The sequence below is a fragment of the Eleutherodactylus coqui genome, chromosome 4, assembly GCF_035609145.1.
Source record: "Eleutherodactylus coqui strain aEleCoq1 chromosome 4, aEleCoq1.hap1, whole genome shotgun sequence".
In the NCBI taxonomy this organism is placed as follows: domain Eukaryota; kingdom Metazoa; phylum Chordata; class Amphibia; order Anura; family Eleutherodactylidae; genus Eleutherodactylus; species Eleutherodactylus coqui.
The window spans coordinates 89,147,967-89,169,228 of NC_089840.1; the positions used below are offsets into that span (position 1 = coordinate 89,147,967).

Here is a 21,262-nt window from a genome sequence, read left to right on the forward strand (position 1 = left end):
TACCGTAGTATTTGGTCATTTATAATGAAGATTTTGCAAAGGGAAACAAATGATGTAATATGACTGCACAACAAAGCCTACAGATCTCAAAAATGGAGAAGATGTAGTGAAAGTGACTTTTCTGCTTCTGTTTTAGGTATATGCAGAGTTTTCTTGAACTTTTAGAATATGAGAACAAGAGCCCTGATGACTCTGATGTCCTGTTCGAGTAAGTAAATAGTTCCTCTTATATTAGCTCTTTGGTGTCTTAGGACTGATATTAAACATAGCATTTTTAATTTGTTTAATCTGTTCATTAAATTGTAGAAGTAGAAAACAGAATAAGTAGAAAGAAATACAGTTACATACAGTTTAAGCAGAACTGTGATTGTCACAACAAGGAGCGCACCAAATAGGTCTTATGGTCCATAAGGAAAATAGCAAAGATGTGAACAACCCTTGAATTAGAATTAACAGGTTAAGCCCTATACTAGAGAGCCCTCGGAGAAGTGCCTATGGATACATAGGGATGCAACTCAGAAAAGTGCTGCAGTCGGTCACTCAAGCAAGTTTAAAAAGTCTGGGGAATCTTGGAGGGAGGTCCACGTAATCCATGTTTGTTCCAGGGTTGAGCGAAACCTCAGCCACCAGCTCTTCCATATGCATTACGTAATTCAGTTCTTGAATAAACTCCAGCACTGCTGAAGAATGAGGGCTTTGCCAATGGCGAGGGATTATGGTTCGTGCTGCTGTAACGAAGTATCGTAATTAGCTCTTTTTTTTTAACTTGGCGAAAGAGCCTGGAATAATTTAGAGTAGGGCCAATTGGGATATATATATATATGTATATGTGTAACTCATTCCTATATCTGGAAAACAGAGTTCCAGAAATGTTCAATAGCCGGGCATTCCCACTAAATGTGAAGCATGGTTCCCAGCCCAGACCCACAGCGCCCACAGGGGTCTGTTACTGGTGGATAAATGCAATGAATGAGGTCGGTACCACCTAGTGGGCAGTTTGATAGCTGACATCCACCTACAACAGCTGTGATCAGTGTGAATACTGAAATATTTAGAAATTATTACAAAAAATAAAATGTAGTAAAAAAAAATCCATTTTTGTATATAAAGATTTAATAGTGTATCAAAAACATTTGTAAACACACGTGCATTTTTGAAAACGCACCTAGATTTTGTGTTTTTAATCTGTTAAAATAAAAAAAAACATAGATTTTACACATATACACAGTATATTATTGGTCACAGGACTACATTAAGCAACCATATGCAATAAACATTTTATCACTTCTATGTTTAACATTTAGCTGATGGGAGATGGATGCCTGTGATGAATTCCATACATTGGCATCTGTGACCTGCAGGCTATTTTAGCTTTCTTTTTAACATATATAGTCATGAAAAGCTCATTATATATACGCTAAACAGATGCCACATTTGTGTATGGGTAACGGATGCCATTTTTAGGTAACTGTTAGAGCCTCCATTTTAATGTATCGCCAGCAGGTTTTCCCAGCATTTGCACTAAGGGCTCGGTCAGATGAGCGTGCATTACACACTGGTGCAGCAGCATGTAAACCACGCTTCTATAGGAACCAATAGGTTGATATGGAAGCGCTCACACGGACCCTTTTTAGAAGCGCAGAATCTGCGCTTCTAAAAAAGAATGGACAGCGAGTGCCAACTCGCCTGTTAGCTCCGTGGTGTGCGTTGTCCAGGGTGCTTATGGTAGGCTCCTATGGGAGCTGTGGAAGCAGGCTGCCTGCACCACGGACATGTAAACGGACTGCTCCGCGGAGCTAGGGGCAGCCTGTTTACGTGCATAATACCTGAATGTCAGCAGTGTAGTTTACACATTCCTTAGCAGCGTGTAAACCACGCTCGTCTGACCACGGCCTAAAGGGCAAATGATAAGGTATTAAATAACTGTTTTTTCTATTAGTTTTACAATTCTTATCCTGTTGCAAAAAGAAAATCTGTTCTTCATTTGCTATGTCATTTATAAAGTCACTGGGGAGGAAGGTAGATCTGTGCTTTTAAAGCCTGCTCCCCCCCACCAAGGAAAATAACCATACACAAGACAATGAATAATGAGGTTAACTCCTTAGTGACTGCCGATACGCCTTTCAACGGCCTGTATTGGCGGGCTATGTATGAAGAGAGATTGCGCTTCGATCTCCCTCTGTACATCGCGGGCTGTTTCTTACAGCCGACACCCGAAGGCAACAGCTCCAATCAGCCTCACGGATGATCAGAACTGTTAACCGTTTAAATGCCACCATCAGTTCTGACAGTGGCAATTAAATCTCCTGAACGATGTTCGAGGTCCTATACGGCCTCCTGCGATAAGATTGCAGGGAGCCATGCGGGTGTCATGGCGGCCGGAGGCTTTCTGAAAGGCCACAGGGCTGTCATGGCAGAATTCCCATCAAGGCATGTCTGCCATGGCATTACATCATATTGCAGAAGCGATCAAAGCATCGCAAGTTGTTGTCCCCTGTGGAGACTAAACAAAAAAGTAAAAATAAGAGCATTAAACTTTTACTAAGTATTTTAAAAAAAACAAAAACCTTTTGCCATATTTATAATAGAAGAATCTAAATAAGAAAACAAAATACATATTTGTTATCGCTGCGTCCGTAAAAGTCCAATCTGTCAAAGTAATGTATTATTTATTCTGCACGATGAACATCGGCAAAAAAATAAAAATAAACTACGCCAGGAATACACTTCTTTGGTCACCCTGTCTCCAAGAAAAAATTCAATAAAAAGCAATCAAAAAGTTGTTTTTATGTCAAAATGGTACCAACGCAAACTGCAGAACGTCCCACAAAAAATAAGCCTTCGCACAGCTATGTTGACAGAAAAATAAAAAAGCTATTGCGCACAGAAGTTACTCAGTGTTTTTCAACAATTTTTTAAAAAAGATCTAGAGGAGGGAATTGATGGAAAACTGATCAAATATGCTGATGACACATAGCTAGGAGGGATAGCTAACACTAGGGAAGAGAGAGAGAGTATTCAAAAAGATCTAGAAAAGCTTAAACAGTGGGCAGCAGCTAACAGAATGGTATTTAACAAGGAGAAATGCAAAGTCCTACATCTGGGCAAAAAATGAAAAAAGCACATACAGAATGGGAGGAATTGGGCTAAGCAGCACATCTGAAAAAGACTTGGGTATACTAATAGATCATAGACTGAACATGAGTCAACAATGTGATGCAGCAGCCAAAAAGACACACACAATTCTGGGATGAATTAAGAGAAGCATATAGTCTAGATCACGTGAGTTCATTATCCCCCTCTACTCTTCCTTAGTCAGACCTCATCTGGTATACTGTGTCCAGTTCTGGGCACCCCACTTTAAAAAAAGACATAGACAAACTGGAGCAAGTTCAGAGAAAAGTTACCAAGATGGTGAGCGGTCTGCAAATCATGTACTATGAGGAACAGTTAAAGGATCTGGGAATGTTTAGCTTGCAGAATAGAAGGCTGAGAGGAGACTTAATAGCTGTATACAAATATCTGAAGGGCTGTCACAGTGCAGAGGGATCAGCCCTATTCGCATTTGCACAAGTAAAGACTAGAAGCAATGGGATGAATCTAAAAGGGAGGAGACACAGATTAGATATTAGACAGTGAGGGTGATCAATGAGTGGAACAGGTTACCACGGGAGGCGGGAGTTCTCCTTCAATGGAAGTGTTCAAACAGAGGCTGGACAAATATCTGTCTGGGATGATTTAGTGAATCCTGCACTGAGCAGGGGGTTGGACCCGATGACCCTGGAGATCCCTTCCAACTCTACCATTCTATGATTCTATTATTGTGGCAGAAAATAATTAAAAAAATTAAATATCTTTGAAAAAAAGTTGTACAGCAAAGAAAAAAAAAACTATATAAATTTTTTTATCGTACTGACCCATAGAATAAAGTTATCATGTCATTTTTGCTGCATTTGTTTAGCAAGTTTTTCAGTAAATTATATGGTACAATAAATAGTACCATTGAAAAATACAACTCGTCCCACAACAACAAGCCCTCATACAGCGACGGCTATGGATAAATAAAGGATTTATGATTTTTTGTAAAAGGGGGGTGAAAAAACGAAAATGGAAAAGCAAAAAAACTTGGTCACAAAGGGGTTAAAAATTTGTATGTAGGTTAACACAGCTACCCATTAAGAAAGAGACCTGTGGCCACATATAACACAGTACATATGCAGTAATATAAATGTATACAGGAGGAACAAGATAGAGATTAATTCAAGAATACATAAAGTAGCTAAATGCAAAAACTGATAATGGATGAAGTACGAGGCATAGCTAAAGTCTCCTAGGTCTGGATGCAAAAGTTCAGCATGGGCTCCCCTCCCCACAACTTTCCTATGCATCGAGTCTCTCTTAAGAAGCCCACCAATGCAACATCAGCAGCTGGGGACATTGCTAGAATCTTAAAAGATTAGGCAGAAGCTAAATGTAGGGGGCCCTAATGCTAAATCTGTAATATGGCCCCTCAATCATCCATGAGTCACTTATAACACTGGTGTTTTCTTATATGATAGAGAGGCCTTTGGGTCCATAAGGCTCCAAGGCCCAGATCTGCACCCTCTATGGCTACACCCCTGGATGAAGTGAAAATGGATTAGTGGGGGTACCCAATAAATACCATTGACCAGCATTAAATATGGAAGATAAAAATAATTAACCATCATAGAAAAGCTTCTCCTGAATTTACAAAACTGTGGTAGACATGGCAGTAATAGGCGTGAGTCTCCACCTCAGAACCCAACATGCATTTCGCCTACAGCTTCTTCCAGGAGGTGCTGAAGTAGGGACAAACCAGACCTAATAGTTATAGCACAATCCGCAGTTCTATGTACATTACCACCATGTAGTCTACTCATCTGTGATCAGTCCTCTTGTTTAAGCTCTTGTCCTCCCACCTCTATCCAGGAATGGGAGCAGTCTTCCATAACTGTGTCTGGCTTCATGGTTCTGTCCCAGGTTCTGGGGGAATTACACATGGGGCATGATCGCACAAGCTTACTATGCGGATAGCCTAGCTCACCGGCCAAAGTGAATGTCCATACTACGCAAATAGTGTAGAGATCACTGGTGTGGTTGGCAAATAGTATATTCTGTGACCACAACACTTAGATCTGTTGGGTGATTAGTCTGAAGGAAGTGAGGTCATTTCATGGACAGATGCAGAGATGAGGATATAATTTGGAGCACAAGGCGGATCAGTAACATACATAGTAACATAGTATGTACGGCCGAAAAAAGACATATGTCCATCCAGTTCAGTCTATTACCCCCACAATATTGATCCAGAGGAAGGCAAAAAAAACCCAATAAAGTAGAATCCAGTTTTCTCCATTTAAGGGAAATAATTCCTTCTCGACTCCAATCAGAATCCTCCCCGGACCACCAACATTTTTGAAGTATTTGCTTATTTTATAGGCTGACTTTGCATCTGCACTTGGGAGTTCTATTTTCCTGTTTCTTTATGGGAGCAGGTGAATAGAAAGCCGGTTCCGTCCTATGATTGCAATGAACAGTGTCAGATGGATCCTATTGACTAATGTAGTCTGGCTTCCATCCTGTCCTCCATCATTTTTCCCATACGCGCTTCGCTGTATTGCCTAAGATCTTGGGATGGATCTGCGCCGCAGGCTCTATGCAGATCCCCTAACGCAAATCTAACCAGAGCCGTACAGGAACTAATGGTTCAGCATTAGAGATGAGCGAACGTACTCGTCCGAGCTTGATACTCGTTCGAGTATTAGCGTGTTCGAGATGCTCGTTACTCGAGACGAGTACCACGCGATGTTCGAGTTACTTTCACTTTCATCTCTGAGACGTTAGCGCGCTTTTCTGGCCAATAGAAAGACAGGGAAGGCATTACAACTTCCCCCTGCGACGTTCAAGCCCTATACCACCCCCCTGCAGTGAGTGGCTGGGGCGATCAGGTGTCACCCGAGTATATAAATCGTCCCCTCCCGCGGCTCGCCACAGATGCATTCTGACAGATCAGGGAAAGTGCTGCTGGTGCCGGAGCTGCTGTAGGGAGAGCGTTAGGAGTGATTTTAGGCTTCAAGAACCCCAACGGTCCTTCTTAGGGCCACATCTAACCGTGTGCAGTAGTGTGGAGGCTGCTTTTAGCAGTGTTGCACAATTATTTTTTTTTGTATATCGGCCGTGCAGAGCATTGCGTCCGCAGTCATTGTACAGAGTATAGGGCCAGTACTGGTGAGGCAGGGAAAGAGATATTCAGGCTATATAGGCAGTGGGCTTTTTCCAAAAAATTGATCGCCGTCATCCCGCCAGAGGGAAACAGTATACATAATATTATACGCTGCCTACAGTATCTGCTGGGGGTAGTAGTCGTAATTAATACGCAGCTAAGCGTTACAGCAGGCTTGCGCAAAATTGTTTCCTGGATCTGCTGTCTCTGTTACATCAGCGCCGTCATCCCGCCAGAGGGAAAGAGTATACATAATATTATACGCTGCCTACAGTATCTGTCTGCTGTATCAGCTCAGCATTTAAAAAAAATAGAAGCAAAATACTTAAGGCCTACTACTGGCCTTTGGCCACTTGACTGCTTCTGCGCTGTGAATTCCACTAGCTCGGTCATAAGCACCTACGTCTCACTACAGGCGTGCGCAAAATTGTTTCCTGGCTCTGCTGTGCGTTCCGTAAGGGAAGTCTGCCTCCAACCACAGGCCAATAAGCGGCACATTTAATTACAACGTTCTGTTTCTGCACTATTGGTAATACAGCATGCTGAGGGGTAGGGGTAGGCCTAGAGGACGTGGACGCGGGCGAGGACGCGGAGGCCCAAGTCAGGGTGTGGGCACAGGCCGAGCTCCTGATCCAGGTGTATCGCAGCCGACTGCTGCGGGATTAGGAGACAGGCACGTTTCTGGCGTCCCCACATTCATCTCACAATTAATGGGTCCACGAGGTAGAACTTTATTAGAAAATGAGCAGTGTGAGCAGGTCCTGTCGTGGATGGCAGAAAGTGCATCCAGCAATCTATCGACCACCCAGAGTTCTGCGCCGTCCACTGCTGCAACTCTGAATCCTCTGGCTGCTGCTCCTCCTTCCTCCCAGCCTCCTCACTCCATTACAATGACACATTCTGAGGAGCAGGTAGACTCCCAGGAACTGTTCCCGGGCCCCTGCCCAGAATGGCCAGCAATGGTTCCTCTCCCACCGGAGGAGTTTGTCGTGACCGATGCCCAACCTTTGGAAAGTTCCCGGGATCCGGGGGATGAGGCTGGGGACTTCCGGCAACTGTCTCAAGAGCTTTCAGTGGGTGAGGAGGACGATGACGATGAGACACAGTTGTCTATCACTCAGGTAGTAGTAATTGGAGTAAGTCCGAGGGAGGAGCGCACAGAGGATTCGGAGTAAGAGCAGCAGGACATTGAGGTGACTGACCCCACCTGGTTTGCTACGCCTACTGAGGACAGGTCTTCAGAGGGGGAGGCAAGTGTAGCAGCAGGGCAGGTTGGAAGAGGCAGTGCGGTGGCCAGGGGTAGAGGCAGGGCCAGACCGAATAATCCACCAACTGTTTCCCAAAGCGCCCCCTCGCGCCATGCCACCCTGCAGAGGCCGAGGTGCTCAAAGGTCTGGCAGTTTTTCACTGAGAGTGCAGACGACTGACGAACAGTGGTGTGCAACCTTTGTCGCGCCAAGATCAGCCGGGGAGTCACCACCACCAGCCTCACCACCACCAGCATGCGCAGACATATGATGGCCAAGCACCCCACAAGGTGGGACGAAGGCCGTTCACCGCCTCCGGTTTGCACCGCTGCCTCTCCCCCTGTGCCCCAACCTGCCACTGAGATCCAACCCCCCTCTCAGAACACAGGCACTACCGTCTCCTGGCCTGCACCCACACCCTCACCTCCACTGTGCTCGGCCCCATCCACAAATGTCTCTCAGCGCACCGTCCAGTCGTCGCTAGCGCAAGTGTTGGAGCGCAAGTACGCCGCCACGCATCCGCACGCTCAAGTGTTAAACGTGCACATAGCCAAATTTATCAGCCTGGAGATGCTGCCGTATAGGGTTGTGGAAACGGAGGCTTTCAAAGGTATGATGGTGGCGGCGGCCCCGCGCTACTCAGTTCCCAGTCGCCACTACTTTTCCCGATGTGCCGTCCCAGCCCTGCACGACCACGTCTCCCGCAACATTGTACGCGCCCTCACCAACGCGGTTACTGCCAAGGTCCACTTAACAACGGACACGTGGACAAGCACAGGCGGGCAGGGCCACTACATCTCCCTGACGGCACATTGGGTGAATTTAGTGGAGGCTGGGACAGAGTCAGAGCCTGGGACCGCTCACGTCCTACCCAACCCGCAGAATTGCGGGCCCCAGCTCGGTGGTGGTATCTGCGGCAGTGTATGCTTCCTCCACTAAACCACCCTCCTCCTCCTCCTCCTACGCAACCTCTGTCTCGCAATCAAAATGTGTCAGCAGCAGCACATCGCCAGCAGTCGGTGTCGCGCGGCGTGGCAGCACAGTGGTGGGCAAGCGTCAGCAGGCCATGCTGAAACTACTCAGCTTAGGAGAGAAGAGGCACACGGCCCACAAACTGCTGCAGGGTCTGACACAGCAGACCGACCGCTGACTTGCGCCGCTGAGCCTCCAACCGGGCATGGTCGTGTGTGACAACGGCCGTAACCTGGTGGCAGCTCGGCAGCCTCACGCACGTGCCATGCCTGGCCCACGTCTTTAATTTGGTGGTTCAGCGCTTTCTGAAAAGCTACCCACGCTTGTCAGACCTGCTCGGAATGGTGCGCCGGCTCTGCGCACATTTCCGCAAGTCCCACACGGACGCTGCCACCCTGCGCACTCTGCAACATCGGTTTCATCTGCCAGTGCACTGACTGCTGTGCGACGTGCCCACACGGTGGAACTCTACGCTCCACATGTTGGCCAGGCTCTATGAGCAGCGTAGAGCTATAGTGGAATACCAACTCCAACGTGGGCGGCGCAGTGGGAGTCAGCCCCCTCAATTCTTTACAGAAGAGTGGGCCTGGTTGGCAGACATCTTCCACGTCCTTGGAAACTTTGAGGAGTCTACCCAGATGGTGAGCGGCGATGCTGCAATCAATAGCGTCACCATTCCTCTGCTATGCCTCTTGAGAAGTTCCCTGCAAAGCATAAAGGCAGACGCTTTGCGCTCGGAAACAGAGGCGGGGGAAGACAGTATGTCGCTGGATAGTCAGAGCACCCTCCTGTCTATATCTCAGCGCGTTGAGGAGGGGGAGGAGGAGCATGAGGAGGATGAGGAGGAGGGGGAAGAGACAGCTTGGCCCAATGCTGAGGGTACCCATGCTGCTTGCCTGTCATCCTTTCAGCGTGTATGGCCTGAGGAGGAGGAGGATCCTGAAAGTGATCTTCCTAGTGCGGACAGCCATGTGTTGCGTACAGGTACCCTGGCACACATGGCTGACTTCATGTTAGGATGCCTTTCTCGTGACCCTCGCGTTACACGCATTCTGGCCACTATGGATTACTGGGTGTACACACTGCTCGACCCACGGTATAAGGAGAACCTTTCCACTCTCATACCCGAAAAGGAAAGGGGTTCGAGAGTGATGCTATACCACAGGACCCTGGCGGACAAACTGATGGTAAAATTCCCATCCGACAGCGCTAGTGGCCGAAGGCGCAGTTCCGAGGGCCAGGTAGCAGGGGAGGCGCAGAGATCAGGCAGCATGTACAGCACAGGCAGGGGAACACTCTCTAAGGCCTTAGACAGCTTTCTGGCTCCCCAGCAAGACTGTGTCACCGCTCCCCAGTCAAGGCTGAGTCGGCGGGAGCACTGTAAAAGGATGGTGAGGGAGTACGTAGCCGATCGCACGACCGTCCTCCGTAACGCCTCTGCCCCCTACAACTACTGGGTGTCGAAGCTGGACACGTGGCCTGAACTTGCGCTGTATGCCCTGGAGGTGCTTGCTTGTCCTGCGGCTAGCGTCTTGTCAGAGAGGGTGTTTAGTGCGGCTGGGGGAATCATCACAAATAAGCGTACCCGCCTGTCAACCGACAGTGTCGACAGGCTTACACTCATCAAGATGAACAAAGCCTGGATTTCCCCAGACTTCTCTTCTCCACCAGCGGACAGCAGCGATACCTAAACAATACGTAGGCTGCACCCGTGGATGGAAGCATTGTTCTCTCTCACCATCAAAAACGTGGACCTTTTAGCTTCATCAATCTGTGTATAATATTCCTCCTCCTGCTCCTCCTCCTGAAACTTGACGTAATCACGCCGAACGGGCAATTTTTCTTAGGCCCACAAGGCTCAGTCATATAATTTTTGTAAACAATTTTTATACGTTTCAATGCTCATTAAAGCGTTGAAACTTTCACCTCAACCAATTTTTATTTTAACTGGGCTGCCTCCAGGCCTAGTTACAAATTAAGCCACATTAACCAAAGCGATTAATGGGTTTCACCTGCCCTCTTGGTTGGGCATGGGCAATTTTTCTGACGTACATTAATACTGTTGGTACACCAATTTTTTGGGGCCCTCGCCTACAGTGTAATCTTTTTTTTGCCCACCCAATTAATTTTTTGCCCACCTGCATTAAAGCTGACGTTACATCAGCTGTGCTGGGCACTGCAATGGGATATATTTATGTACTGCCGGTGGCTTCCTGGCATCCACCCATGCTGTCGGTCCACACGGAGTTGTAACTGCATGTGTCCACTTCTAAAGAACCCCAGTCTGACTGGGGCATGCAGTGTGGGCCGAAGCCCACCTGCATTTAATATGACATTACCTCAGCTGTGATGGGCAATGCAATGGGATATATTTATGTACTGCCGGTGGGTTCCAGGGAGCCACCCATGCTGTGGGTGCACACGGAATTCCCATTGCGGAGTTGTACCTGCCTGTGACTATTTATAAAAAAACGCGGTCTGACTGGGGCATGCAGACACCTTGACAGAATGAATAGTGTGTGGCACATAGGTTCCCCATTGCTATGCCCACGTGTGCAGCTCCTGATGGCGGTGGCACAGGTTTATATTTCTCACTGCTTCTGTACAGCATTGTGGGCTATCGTCCTGCCCCTTTTAAAGAGGGTCGCTGCCTAGCCGTGCCAACCGTCTGCAGTGTGTGCCTGCGGTTCCTCATCATGGCAGACGCACTTATAAATAGACATGAGTGTGGTGTGGCATGAGGGCAGCTGAAGGCTGCGCAGGGACAATTTGGTGTGTGCTGTGGACACTGCGTCGTGCGGGGGGGGGGGGGCAGGTTGGGCAGCATGTAACCCAGGAGAAGTGGCAGCGGAGTGTCATGCAGGCAGTGATTGTACTTTGTTGGAGGTAGTGTGGTGCTTAGCTAAGGTATGCATTGCTAATGAGGGCTTTTCAGAAGTAAAAATTGTTGGGAGGGGGGGGCACTCTTGCCGCTATTGTGGCTTAATAGTGGGGCCTGGGAACTTGAGATGCAGCCCAACATGTAGCCCCTCGCCTGCCCTATCCGTTGCTGTGTCGTTCCCATCACTTTCTTGAATTGCCCAGATTTTCACAAATGGAAACCTTAGCGAGCATCGGCGATATACAAAAATGCTCGGGTCGCCCATTGACTTCAATGGGGTTCGTTACTCGAAACGAACCCTCGCGCTTCGCGATAATTTCGTCCCGAGTAATGAGCACCCGAGCATTTTGGTGCTCGCTCATCTCTATTCAGCATGTAAGTGCTTTGCTTAGTCCAGTAGATATGTAGAATCTGTTTATTGCTGTACACGCAGAACACGGTGAATTCACAGTTCTCAAAGGGGCCCAGTGGAAAAATTATACAGTGCAAACATTATGATTTTCAGCTTACACTTCATTAATCTAGCTTTGTATATATAAAGGCTGCTGCTGTGCTGCATTGAGTAAGAATATGCTGCTGGAATTAGAAGAATTAAAGACCTTTTCTTTTCTCCACCTTCTCTTTTTTTTTTTTTTTAGCTTTTTAAATGTTCTTATTGAAGTGAGAAATAGACACAACGATGTGGTTCCCACCATGGCCCAAGGAGTGATCGAATACAAAGAGAAGTACGGATTTGACCCTTTTGTCAGCAGTAATATCCAGTATTTCCTGGACAGGTTCTACACAAATAGAATCTCGTTCCGTATGCTTATTAATCAGCACAGTAAGTATCTTGCTTGTACGAGTCTAAAGCTACTCGTTGGAAATATAAATGTTTCCTATATTGTCTGAAGGAAACTGTACGTTCCCAGTGGTGGTCATTTGTGAGCGGTGCTCTGGGGGCTTTCAGAGGAATAAAAAAGAGGCTATAGACTAAATTGAAGGGGGCATTTATCAAGTGATTCGCACTACCTTTATACGGTGAAAAAGATGCAAATTATGGAGCGCGCCATATTTGTGCTGTAGTTTAGTAACTTTTCTCTCTGGGGTTTAGTAGGCGGGGTGTTACTAACTGCGGTCTGAGGAATTTATAAAGCTTAAACCCAGAAAATGGGGGGGAAAGTAGCATAATTCTACACCATGATGCACGAACTCTCATACTTGAGCCCCATGGTAAACACTGCTATGTTATATTTTATTTTCTGACTTCCCCTGCAGCAGAGATAACTCCTTTATCTGTTTGCCTCTTAGCTCTGTTGTTTGGAGGGGACATAAACCCTGCGCATCCAAAACATATTGGCAGCATTGATCCGTCCTGCAATGTTCCAGAGGTAGTGAAAGGTAAGCATTCTACAGGATATGTATATCTAATATATATTCTGGTAGGAAAACATGGTGGCTCAGTGGTTAGCACTGTTGCCCTGCAGCGCTGGGGTCCTGCATTCAAATCCCACCAAGGACAACATCTGTATGTTCTTCCTGTATTTTTGTGGGTTCCCTCTGGTAACTCAGATTTCTTCACATTTAAAAAACAAAAATTAAAGCATACTAATGGGTGAACTTGGACTGTGAGCCCCAATGGGGATAGAAGTGATGTACTGTCTGCGAAATATGTATGTAATAATGTGTAAAATAGATAGGAAATACTGGTGAAAAGTCACAAACTTATATTGGAAGGTATTATGTCAATCGGCTTCATGCACAGTCCTATATAATCTACTCTAGTGACTTTACAGATGCATTGCTTTTTTACTTTTTTTTACTTTTACTTTGTTGTCTTCGCTTGTATTATAGCTCATTCTCATTCAGAGCTGCATTCACACTTCTGCATGGTGGTTGTTGGAAATAGTTGATAAGCTTATAACGTAGGGGGATAGTTTTATTCAGCTTCAAATTACTGTACAGTGCATGGGGTAAAGTAATCTCCGTAGCAAAAGTGTTTTTTTTTTTAATTTAACTTGGTAGGGGTACTGGTTCATGCCCAACCCTCTTCTTTCTCACCCGGGCTTAGGGCCAGCAATGGCAGCATTTCGGCATCCTCAGTTTAAGCATGGGGTAGAGACAACATTTCCCCATAAGTAAATCTTCAGGGCAGGCTCTATACAGTAGTCGAGTATAGCACATACACTTTATCTGGTTGGGTAAAAGGTTAGAATGAGAATGCAGTTTGGTGTGGTTTGCTTACTTTTGAGTTAAAAATACAGATGAGTGAGCATACTCACTAAGGCAAACTACTTGAGCAAGTAGTGCCTTATGCTAATACCTGCCCGCTCGTGTCAAAAGATTCAGGTGTCGGCGGGGTAGAGCGGTGAGTTGCGGGGGAAGGGGGGGGGGGAGATCTCCCTCCCCCTCATTCCTCCCCGCCCCCTGCAGGTACTCACTTGAGTAGTTTGCCTTAGCGAGTACGCTCGCTCATCTCTAGTTAAAAAGTTTGAATTTTATAGTTTTGCCTGCAGTAAGACATCATTATCCTCGTGTTCTTCGTTACAGATGCCTATGAAACTGCGAAAATGCTGTGTGAGCAATACTACTTGGCAGCACCTGAATTTAAGATTGAAGAATTCAATGGTGAAGTCTCCTCTGTACATAAGATAATGACTTTTTATTACGTGGAATGACTTCATGTAGAATGTGTACAAGTGCCATAAGCTATGATAGCAATGATTCTCTTATATTTTTAGGACATATCATTAAGAGTAACATTTCTGACCTTTCATATCCAATATTTAATATGTACATTAGAATAAAGACTAGCTCAGCTAAAATTTTGTTTTTGTGACAACAGTAGTACCATGTCGGTCTAACAGGAATTTAGCTAATAGACCCTTTAGATCCTCAGAGACAGCTCCATGGGATCTATAATTGATATTAAAGGGATTGTCTGGGACTGCTTGGATTTTTTTTCCTATTAATGACCTATCCTTAGGACAGGTTATCAGATTGGCAGAGGCTGACCACATGATTCCCACTGATTGGCTGATTCACGGTGCCTCTGTCACTATGGACAGAACAGGAAGTCGATCACCTTGAGCACAGCATAGTGGCCCGGGTTGGTATTGCAGGCGCAGTAGATTCTCCTGCAATACAAGGACCAAGCGGCTGCGCTATATGCAGTACAATCTGCTTCCTACACTGTCCATAGTCGCAGTGGCACCGAGAATCTGCTGAATGGTAGGGATTTTGAGCAACATATGCCCAACTAGCAATAAAAAAAAATCCCTGACGACCCCTTTTTAAGACTGATGCACTTGTGTGTTGGCTATAATGTGTCATCATCAGTACTGGTGCATGCTTTTACACTTTGTCAACCACGTGTGTTTGTGTCATTGTCAGAGTCTTTGTAACTGATCGTCAAAATAACTATTAAATGTCCAAAGCATACCATGCCTGGATCTGCCATTGAGAATGTATGTCCAATGGTTCATAATATTGGCGGTCCCAAGTATACCGATTTTATTGGAATTTTACTGTAGTTATAACTTAAATGTAGTATATTTCATATACTTTTATTATTTGTATTAGATTTTTATGTATTTTATTGTTTTATTTTGTAGCTAAAGCTCCTGGTAGGCCACTACAAGTGGTGTATGTCCCCTCTCATTTGTTTCATATGCTGTTTGAATTGTTTAAGGTAGGTTGACAGCAATGCAATCTGATATGTACTTCCTGAAAGTGGCTTTATTGTATTCATCTTATACCGCAAAATTGGAGGCTAACCTCAATATACTGCATGTATTATGAACATAATATATAACTGTTGAGTATCTTTAGATTATACTGGATATTTGTGGAGTATATCTGCTATATTGCGATGGGGACCTGTTTTGTACTCTTTATTAGGGCAACCACCTGTGCATATGCCGCTGTTATTAGACGTAATTAGACGACATAGATTGGGCTACGAACATCCGCTGTGGAGAACTTTATGTGACCAGTTCATTTTATTAATATCCCATTTAGGCTCCCTGCACACGGGCGGAAATTCCGTGGCGGGATTTCCCGCAGAATTTCCGCCAGTGCCCGCCTGCATAGGATTGCATTAGATAACGCAATCCTAGCCAGATGTCCGTGATTCGTCCGCGTAAAAAAAAACAGGGAAAACAAATTGCAGCAAGCTCTATTTCTGTGCGGGTCTCGCAGAGGCCGCACAGAAATGTCAGTAGTGATGGGCTGGCTCTGCTCTTCGCATGCGCCGGCTGACCGGCAGCCAGCGCATTAGCAGAGACGGAAGATGCCGGGAGCGGGTAAGCCGCAGGCCTCTGCAAGGGCACAGGACAGCATCCCGCTGCGGGAGTTCACACAGCGGGATCTGACCCGGCCGTCTGCAGCCGGCCTTACACTGAAAGATGATAACTCAAAAGTTGCTCAAACTATAGTTTGAGTGACAGTTTTGAGCGATCATCTTTGCATAGTGTATAGTAGCTAAGTAGCTACTTAAGAGCTATGCAGGCGGAGCAGGACACCGCCGCTATCACTCAGCGAACAATACAGCTGTTCTGCATAAGCAAACAGCTTTATAGTTCTCCGATTACAGCTCGAGTCTCGCTATCAACTACCAGCGGGACACGGGCTGTAAGAATCTTATCAGCGCTGCTGACTGTGATAACAGCCTTCACCGCTGAGAACAGTTCATCTCTCAATTCAAGAAAACTAGAATTGAACGATGAACGACTCGTGCACGAAAACAGCGCGATGTCCGTGCATTTAGACGCAACGGTTATCGCTCAAAAGACTGCTTTAAGTGAATTTTGAGCGAGAATCGTTGAGTCTAAATGGGCCTCAAGGCTCCTTTCACATTCCTTTTTTTGTGTTCAATGTGTCTGTCGAGGATTTACGATGGAAACTGCAAACAATATACATTTAATGGATGTGACTTAGTGGCAACCAGCACCCATTAGACTAGCGTTGCTGGCTTTTTGTATGAAATACTGCAAACATCTGTACTATTCGATGGCGGGTTTAACAAGCATCAGAAACCACCTGGAGGATAGATTGTCCCCCATTGGGTAAAGAGGGATCTATGGGCCATTTACTGTATGCTGGGAGCTTTCCTAATACATACAGTAAACATAGTCTAGGCATCGTATAATACTACATTTCACCTATAGCAGCCGCTTCCATAGGTAACAGCTGTTCCCCAGGGGTTCAACTACTGGACTAAGATCAGCTGAAGATGGGATCCAGACAGGGTAACCCATTTTATAAAAAAAATTAACAGTCTGGAAAACCTTTTCACCTTTAGCGCTAAAGTCAGGAAGCATTTTATTGACCATTTTTGTATATAAAAGAAGAACACTTTTTATACTTACAAGGTTTTTGTTGTAAATTGCAAATGAAACAAGATAATTCACTGGGTTTCCAAATGCTCTGCCTGCCAGATGGATGCAAGATTAGTGAACTTGTAAACCTCCTCCAGCATTATTTACATCATTTGTATTCCAAATTATTTGGGTCACAAGAGGACAGTTCGGTCCAGTACACCCCATCCCTCCCAATCTGTCCTATTTCCATAGCACACAGCAAAGAAAGGGAAAGCATTTTGGGGAGTTAATTGTGTTTTGCTAGCTTTGAATGGCTTATGTGGTCCTGACTGAGATCATGTCATGCTGTTTTCTACCTGATATTAAAATCCTGGATAGAGATGTGCGAGCACACTCGGTTAAGGCAGTTACTCGAGCGAGCATCGCTCTTCTCGAGTAAATACATACTCGTCCGAGCAGATTCGGGGGGGGGGGGGGTGAGATCTCCCCCCCCCACCCCACGCCGCTAACCCCCGCCGCCCCCCCAAATCTGCTCGGACGAGTATGCAGTTACTCGGGAAGAGCGATGCTTACTCGAGTAGCTGCCTTAACCGAGCGTGCTCGCTCATCTCTAGTCCTGGATAAAAATCAGGGCCCATTTACAGGGAACAATTAATTGCTGGAATGAATCGTTTGCTTTCAAACGATGCCCATTTCCCTTTTTATCTGCATTTTTCATCATAGCTCATTCAGTCCATTGTTTGGTCTGTCAAGGAAGCCTGGAAATGGTTTGTGAATAACTGAAAGATTGCCTTACACACGAAACAACTTTTATGAATTATCGTTGAATCATTGGCCATCTTTATCCTGAATGGCTATTATTAGTTTTCATATGAGTCAACAACTATTTGAATAATTTAATTGTTCAGTGTAAAAGGGCCCTAAGTCCTAAGTTCTGGGAGTCTGCCAGGGTTTTTAATATCCACCTGGATCAGCTTTGCTTTGCGACATATACGTAAGGCGTTAGTTGCACTGTCCTCTCAGACTACATGATGGGGCAGCATACTCCTGAAGCACTCTACCCGATCAGGAACACAACTGTGGGGCTAACAAATGACACTAAAAATAGTGCTCCCTACCCATTGCCCTGCACAGATCTATGACGATTGCGGACTCTAATGGAAGCTTCCATTATTCACTTCTCTAAATATTCCCCACCCTAGAACATCAGAAATGATACCATTAAACTTTTTAAGGGGCCACTGCACCTAAAACACCTTTTTCTATGCCCGCCCTCTCACCTGATTGCGTTTCACACTCTGGAGGTCTTCTCTATGTATTCCAGTCACTTCCCTGCAGTGCAGCCTGTCTGGTTTTTACCATTTTTAAAACAATATTTCTTACTTTCACTCCCATGATGCATTAGCCCACCACTAATTAAGGCTATACCATTTTGGGCTGTAAAGGGGACAGTTTAAATATTACCGTCTATATTCTTCTAAATAAGCTACAGACATTGAGTATGCACTAATGAGAATGAGCTGTGAACTCCTCTATTATAACTGTGTGACAGGAGCTAACCCTACACGATTTTGTAGCATCAGAGATGCTTTTTTCTTGGGAAAAATGTAGCATTGGGTCGCTGCTACCTGCGATTTTTATCGCGCAATTTTGTAGCGAGCCAGTTAATAGGACTTTTAATGTTAAAATCGCTTCGCATAAGCATGAAAATTGCAATTTCGTGCTATGCGATGTGATAAACAAGGAGGTTCCATTGGGAAACTGGCTACAAAAAAAATCGCAAATCGTGGCTGTATAGAGCATGATGCGATTTTGTAATCTCGCTATCTCTCACACTACAAAACATCACTTGTGTGGAAGAACCCATAGGAAAGGCATGGGCTCTACATACATGCGAGTTGTCGCACTCTCGCAGTGCAAGGAAATCGCCCGAGCGATTAAAAGACTAAAATTATGACAACTGCTAAAAATGGCCAAATCCGAATCAACTATGAGGCCGTAGAATGCATGCGAGTCTTCATCTTCCTTGGCTCAAAAATTGACCAGGCTGAAGAATCTATGCCAGAGCTAAAACGCAGGATAGCATTGGGGCGAAGCAAAATGCTAAACATGGACAAAATCTGGAAACATAGGGATATCGGCATAGCAACCAAACGCAGGATTGTACAAACCACCATATTCCCCATAGCCATGTATGGATGTGAAAGCTAGACTGCGAAAAAAAGCTAATGGATGGAGGATTGATGCGTTTGAGCTGTGGTGCTGGCGAAAGTTGTTGCTTATACCCTGGGCGGCGAAAGCAGCAAAGACAGGAGTTCGGAATCCTATAAGACCCGATATATCACTGGAGGGCAAGATGGCCAGACTCCGACCCACAGATTTTGGCCATGTAATGCAAGCAGAGTTGCTAGAAAAATCTTTTGCCACTGATCCGTCCAAACATTATAGAAGACCCGTCAGTCAAAGCACACGATGGCTGATACTGTCCAAGCTGATACTGGAATGGATATCGGACAACAGAAAGAAGCAGTGCAAAACCGAAAAATATGGATCACCAAGGTTGACAATAACAACATTTGCAAGCCTTTTACTGTTTGTCCCTTGGAAATTGGAAGACTGGCTCTATGTGGATCCATTCATGTAACGTTATATTCACCTATAGAGGGTGCTCCACAGATGATAATCCTCATTATGGAGGGAGAGTTGCCTACATTCTTTACACCAGAATATCTACTAAGCTACTACATGAGATGAAATAAAAAGACCTTCCTAGTAAACTGCGTTCCTTGTGTGCCAAGTTTTCATAAAGGCCAACAGGCTGAAACACCTCTCTGTGTGAGTGGGTGTCAGTAGCTATCTACTGTAGATAGCCAAGCTAAAAGAACATTCGTACTTCTGGAGAGATTTTATTTACATTATTGCCCAGATGCAGAATCATCGTGAAACTCTTCATGTCCAATGTTTGTACTTGAGTTATGTGTTGGCATAGAGCAGGGCTTTGGTATCACCAGCCCACTGGACATGTTGAGACCCAATCATGCAATCCTATGGAATAACTGACTCATTGGTTCTCAAGAAAACTGTTGCATAGTTTGCGGTACCCAACTCTTCTTTTCCATGGTATTTTAAATAACGCCGCAGCCTTCTTCAGAATATTATGTACTTTTTTGGTTTAGTCAAACTTTATGTGGTTTAATTCCTGTGCACTTAGGTCACTTCACAGACATGGAAGAAAGGTTAATAAAAAGTTAATCCCGGATTCCAGAGAAAAAAATTGAAAATACAATTTTTTTTAATGCTACAGTAATATAATATATCTTGTTGAAAGAGCAGTAAAGCATTATGGGTCAGCAAAGCATACTCTCTTGAAACATTCATGTAATTCTTTCGGAAACAAAGTAATAACAGTGTATATTGGAATCCGGTTAAGGATAAAATGCCTTGCCATAATTATTCAGAATTAGAGGTATCACTATCCTGATCTTGGCTCCAGTTCAACCTGGTTACAGAGTAATTTACAGCTATAATAAGGGATAACACGACTTGGGTGGTGTGAAGCAGCAAGCATTTCATTTCATAAGAAAAGATTGGCAGTTTCCACAATGATATATTGTGGTGCCTTGTTACACACAGTCCTTGAGCAACAATTTTATTAATAATTGGGCATTTAAATAGCTACTTTATTCCGATGTTAAGCCTATTACCTTGTTATTTTACTTTTATAATTAGTAATCATAGTAGCAGAAAGTAGCAATTTCGACTCAAAGAAGACTTGAGTTCAGTCTTCTTGTTACTTAGAGTTTTAATTATGTTAGTGCCAAAAAAGCACATACTGTAGAAACCATTTTTTTTCCTACTGGTACATAGCAGGCAATGCTTCACACGGACGATACCTATACCATAATCACTTTGTTGGGCCCTCTCCAAAATTTAGGAATAAAACAAAACTAAGCTGCTCTCTATGCAGCAGTCACATTTAAAATCTACTTATGACTAGGGGGTCTGTCATTACTTATATGAGATCTACTCGGTAACACCTGATCAGCCATAAGAATTAAACCACTAATAGGTGACTATACAGGATTATCTGTTGACATCGGCTCTTGTTATGCTGAAGGATAGAATTGGCACAAGTGAATTATCTGTTGACATTGATGTGTTACAGGAAGATATAATGGGCAAATAAAAGGACCAAATTATGATGGCTAGACAGTTGGGTCAGGGCAGCTCCAAAACGGCAGGTCTTGTGGGGTCTTCCTCGTTTGCAGTGGTTGGGATTTGCCAAAAGTGGTCCGAGGAAGGACAACTGATTAACTGGAGAGAGGGTCATGGGTGCCCAAGGCTCTTTGATTCATGTGGGGAGTAAAGACTAGCCTGTATGGTCCTGATCGTTCAGAAGAGCTAGTGTAGCACAAATGGTAGAAAAGGTTATTGCTGGCTATGATAGAAAGGTTTCAGAACACACGGTGCATTATGACTTGCTGTGTATGGGGCTGCATAGCCAAAGGCTGGTCAGAGTGCCCATGCTGACCCCTGTCCACTGCCAAAAGTGCCTACATTGTGCATGTAAATACAGTAAGGCAATTTGCGCCTCCAAATATGGACTGTGCACAGATGG

The 21,262-nt window shown here is 44.9% G+C and overlaps 1 protein-coding gene across 1 annotated transcript in view; it reads left to right on the top strand.

Moving 5' to 3' along the window:
- The window catches only part of PDK3 (pyruvate dehydrogenase kinase 3), an 88,989-nt gene that overhangs the window by 58,652 nt on the left and 9,075 nt on the right, over nt 1-21,262 (top strand). Inside the window, exons 3-7 of the mRNA XM_066599854.1 lie at nt 137-208; nt 11,983-12,167; nt 12,635-12,724; nt 13,874-13,951; nt 14,938-15,014. Of these exons, the coding sequence (XP_066455951.1) occupies nt 137-208; nt 11,983-12,167; nt 12,635-12,724; nt 13,874-13,951; nt 14,938-15,014 (502 nt within the window). The remainder of the gene's footprint in view (nt 1-136; nt 209-11,982; nt 12,168-12,634; nt 12,725-13,873; nt 13,952-14,937; nt 15,015-21,262) is intronic.